Below are 5,000 nucleotides of genomic sequence, written 5' to 3'. Positions count from 1 at the left end.
GAGAGAGAGAGAGAGAGAGAGAGAGAGAGAGAGAGAGAGAGAGAGAGAGAGAGAGAGAGAGAGAGAGAGAGAGAGAGAGAGAGAGAGAGAGAGAGAGAGAGAGAGAGAGAGAGAGAGAGAGAGAGGAGAGAGAGAGAGAGAGAGAGAGAGAGAGAGAGAGAGAGGAGAGAGAGAGAGAGAGAGAGAGAGAGAGAGAGAGAGAGAGAGAGAGAGAGAGAGAGAGAGAGAGAGAGAGAGAGAGAGAGAGAGAGAGAGAGAGAGAGAGAGAGAGAGAGAGAGAGAGAGAGAGAGAGAGAGAGAGAGAGAGAGAGAGAGAGAGAGAGAGAGAGAGAGAGAGAGAGAGAGAGAGAGAGAGAGAGAGAGAGAGAGAGAGAGAGAGAGAGAGAGAGAGGAGAGAGAGAGAGAGAGAGAGAGAGAGAGAGAGAGAGAGAGAGAGAGAGAGAGAGAGAGAGAGAGAGAGAGAGAGAGAGAGAGAGAGAGAGAGAGAGAGAGAGAGAGAGAGAGAGAGAGAGAGAGAGAGAGAGAGAGAGAGAGAGAGAGAGAGAGAGAGAGAGAGAGAGAGAGAGAGAGAGAGAGAGAGAGAGAGAGAGAGAGAGAGAGAGAGAGAGAGAGAGAGAGAGAGAGAGAGAGAGGAGAGAGAGAGAGAGAGAGAGAGAGAGAGAGAGAGAGAGAGAGAGAGAGAGAGAGAGAGAGAGAGAGAGAGAGAGAGAGAGAGAGAGAGAGAGAGAGAGAGAGAGAGAGAGAGAGAGAGAGAGAGAGAGAGAGAGAGAGAGAGAGAGAGAGAGAGAGAGAGAGAGAGAGAGAGAGAGAGAGAGAGAGAGAGAGAGAGAGAGAGAGAGAGAGAGAGAGAGAGAGGAGAGAGAGAGAGAGAGAGAGAGAGAGAGAGAGAGAGAGAGAGAGAGAGAGAGAGAGAGAGAGAGAGGAGAGAGAGAGAGAGAGAGGAGAGAGAGAGAGAGAGAGAGAGAGAGAGAGAGAGAGAGAGAGAGAGAGAGAGAGAGAGAGAGAGAGAGAGAGAGAGAGAGAGAGAGAGAGAGAGAGAGAGAGAGAGAGAGAGAGAGAGAGAGAGAGAGAGAGAGAGAGAGAGAGAGAGAGAGAGAGAGAGAGAGAGAGAGAGAGAGAGAGAGAGAGAGAGAGAGAGAGAGAGAGAGAGAGAGAGAGAGAGAGAGAGAGAGAGAGAGAGAGAGAGAGAGAGAGAGAGAGAGAGAGAGAGAGAGAGAGAGAGAGAGAGAGAGAGAGAGAGAGAGAGAGAGAGAGAGAGAGAGAGAGAGAGAGAGAGAGAGAGAGAGAGAGAGAGAGAGAGAGAGAGAGAGAGAGAGAGAGAGAGAGAGAGAGAGAGAGAGAGAGAGAGAGAGAGAGAGAGAGAGAGAGAGAGAGAGAGAGAGAGAGAGAGAGAGAGAGAGAGAGAGAGAGAGAGAGAGAGAGAGAGAGAGAGAGAGAGAGAGAGAGAGAGAGAGAGAGAGAGAGAGAGAGAGAGAGAGAGAGAGAGAGAGAGAGAGAGAGAGAGAGAGAGAGAGAGAGAGAGAGAGAGAGAGAGAGAGAGAGAGAGAGAGAGAGAGAGAGAGAGAGAGAGAGAGAGAGAGAGAGAGAGAGAGAGAGAGAGAGAGAGAGAGAGAGAGAGAGAGAGAGAGAGAGAGAGAGAGAGAGAGAGAGAGAGAGAGAGAGAGAGAGAGAGAGAGAGAGAGAGAGAGAGGAGAGAGAGAGAGAGAGAGAGAGAGAGAGAGAGAGAGAGAGAGGAGAGAGAGAGAGAGAGAGAGAGAGAGAGAGAGAGAGAGACTTCTTTATGAATGGTGATGATAAAAGCGGTGGCCACAGATTATCCTCATTACTGGAAGGGGGGTATTATTTTGATAAAATGTTAAGGATAATATCGATGGTAATGAAGTGGGGATGGTTTTAAGGATACTCTACAGTAACAATATTCATTAGAGATAGTTGGTAGTGGTAAGAAGAGCTCACTACTGAAATATTTGTGTTGATCGCGGCATTATTGTTATCAGTTATTGTTATCGTCGTTATCAATATTATTATCGTATGGCTATTACAATGGTCATTACTACTATTGACATTATTGTAATCATCATTATCACTATCATCATTATTACTATTATCATTATCATGAGCATCCATTATCTAGATTTCATATAGTTATATCTACTGTCCATTTTAATTGAAACATTATCACCACAGTTACTATTGTTTATTTTAATAATTTCCATTATTTTTATCAGCATTACTGTAATTTCGTAACAATAATATTAAAATTAAAATCACTTTTGTTAATCTTCTTAATTGCGGTAGTAGGAGGAGTACCGCAACTCGGATTCTTAGTTTCTTAGTCTTAGTTTATACACCACACGCACGCACACACATATACTTGATTATGTGTGTGTATATATTTATATATTTATGCATACATACATACATACATACATATAGATATATAAACATATATATTATATATATGTACATACATATACATATACATATATACATACATATACATATAAATACATACATACATACATACACACACACACACGTATATATATATATATATATATAATATATATATAAATATATGGATTACTATATATATATTTATGTGTTGTGTGTGTGTGTGTGTGTGTGTTGTGGTGTGTGGTGTGTATACGCATACGTATGTATATATGTATATATATATATATATATATATATATATATATATATTATCACGTCTATATTTATATTATATATATATATATATTATACTTAGGTATATATGTATATATATATATATTATATATTATATAATATATATATTATATATACATATATATATATATATGTGTGTGTGTGTGTGTGTGTGTGTGTGTGTGTGTGTGTATGTGTGTGTGTATGTGTGTGTGTGTGTGTCTGTGTGTGTGTCTGTGTGAGTGTGTGTGCAAATAACAAGAGTTAACTTCCATAATGCAATGGTTTATCTACCACTTACCTGACATGGTCAATTGTCACGCTCAGCGAACCTGAAAGGGTAAATATCATATTATTATCATATAATTTTTGTTACATAAAATCCTATGATTATTACTACTATCACCATCATCCTTCTGGTAATTATCATTATCACTATCATCACTATTATTATCAATATCATTTTCATTGTCCTCAATATCATTATTGGAAGAGTGTTATTGGTATTGCTTTGATGACCAGTAGGCCCATAAGCTCATTAGTGAACCGCCAGTTGGAACCGATGTATAAATGAGGCATGCATGATTGTGCTCCCTAAAATTAAAATGGATATTTCACGTGACTATCTTCGACGAATCTTTGAAGTGCTTGTGAGACCTGAGCATTTCCTTCGTCTCCACAAACTACGCTCGTTTACCGAAATAAAATGGCATGACCGATTAAATACCGATTATATGATTTCATGTATGTATTTGAAAGTATAGTGTAGTTTTGAAGGACGACTTAGTGTGTGTGTATATATGTACATACATGCACACATACATATATGATATATGTATATATATACACATATATACATATATATATATATATATGTAATTTATGATGTATATTATATATATATTTATAAATAATATATATCATTTACATAATAGATTTATGATTTTTAAACATTATAATATATATATTATATTATTTATATATTGTATGTATTATATATATATTAGTATTAATATATGTATACACATACACCCACCTAAACAAGACTCTGTACACACTCACACACCCAGAACACACACACACACACACACAACTCACACACACACACACATATATATATATGTATATACCCGTATATTACTATTATATATATATATATATGTATATATATATGTGTGTGTGTGGTGTGTGTGTGTGTGTGTACACCACACACACACAGCACACACACTACCACACACACACACACACACACGTCACAACCACAATCGCATCTCTGACACACACACACACACAGACACAATAAATATATATATATATATATATATATATATATATATATATGATATATTGTGTGTGTGTGGTTTGTGTGGGTGTGTGTGTGGTGTGTGTGTGTGTGTGTATATGCATATATATACATGTATGTACATACTATATATGTATGGTATTATATAATATTATTATAGATATTTATATATGTATGTAAATATTTTTATATATTATGCATTATATACATATATATATATGTATGTATATATATATATATATTATATATATATATTATATTATATATATATATAGAGTGAGTGTGAGAAGAGAGAAGAGTAAGAGAGGAGGAGGACGAGAGGAGAGTAAGAGAGATAGTATATAGATAGATAGCATTATGGAAAATGCAAATCGTATTGTATATTATAGATATATAACTATATATATTTTATATTATATATAATATAATATATGATAATAAAATTAGTATTATATTATAAAAAAATATATATCTATATATAAAATGTACTATATATATATATATAATGTAATATATTGTATAATATTAGTGTTATATGGTGTGTTGAGTGTTTGTGTGTGTGTGAGTATATGTGTGTGTGTTTTGTGAGTGTGGTGGTGTGTGTGTGTGTGTGTGTGGGTTTGTCTATTTATCAATATCAATATGTCTTTATGCCTCTATATATATCAACCTTCCTATGTATCTGTGTACATGTATACGGACACATGCACCTAACGACATATACATGTATTTATCAGGTAAAACACAGTAAGTTAATTTTTATATTCAGAAAAAATCAAGGAAGAAGTAAATGAAATAAGAAGCAATAAGCTTTCCTGTAAAATGGAATCGTAATCTCCCTTTTTCAGACAATATGCAAACTTCAGAATATCAGGAAATGCCTTATGCTAAATAGGGTAATCCGTATACGCCTACCCAGGCTGCACGGCATTAAGGTAATTAATTAATCAACTGTAATTATAATACGGCTACAGTTGACATCTAATTAAAATCTTCATTAGTCGACCGGTTAATCTTCGCCGCCGCC

The 5,000-nt window shown here is 36.0% G+C and overlaps 1 protein-coding gene across 2 annotated transcripts in view; it reads right to left on the bottom strand.

Moving 5' to 3' along the window:
- The window catches only part of LOC122262478 (uncharacterized), a 388,668-nt gene that overhangs the window by 347,340 nt on the left and 36,328 nt on the right, over window positions 1-5,000 (bottom strand). For both annotated transcript variants that reach the window (XM_086545226.1, XM_086545227.1), the window contains exon 2: window positions 2,972-3,002. In XM_086545226.1, coding sequence (XP_086401352.1) covers window positions 2,972-2,978 — 7 coding nt within the window. In that variant the 5' untranslated portion in view covers window positions 2,979-3,002. The remainder of the gene's footprint in view (window positions 1-2,971; window positions 3,003-5,000) is intronic.

This window comes from Penaeus japonicus, unplaced genomic scaffold (assembly GCF_977035675.1).
Source record: "Penaeus japonicus unplaced genomic scaffold, GWHDUDI00000001_assembly GWHDUDI00000016, whole genome shotgun sequence".
In the NCBI taxonomy this organism is placed as follows: domain Eukaryota; kingdom Metazoa; phylum Arthropoda; class Malacostraca; order Decapoda; family Penaeidae; genus Penaeus; species Penaeus japonicus.
This window is presented reverse-complemented; position numbering and strand designations above follow the sequence as displayed.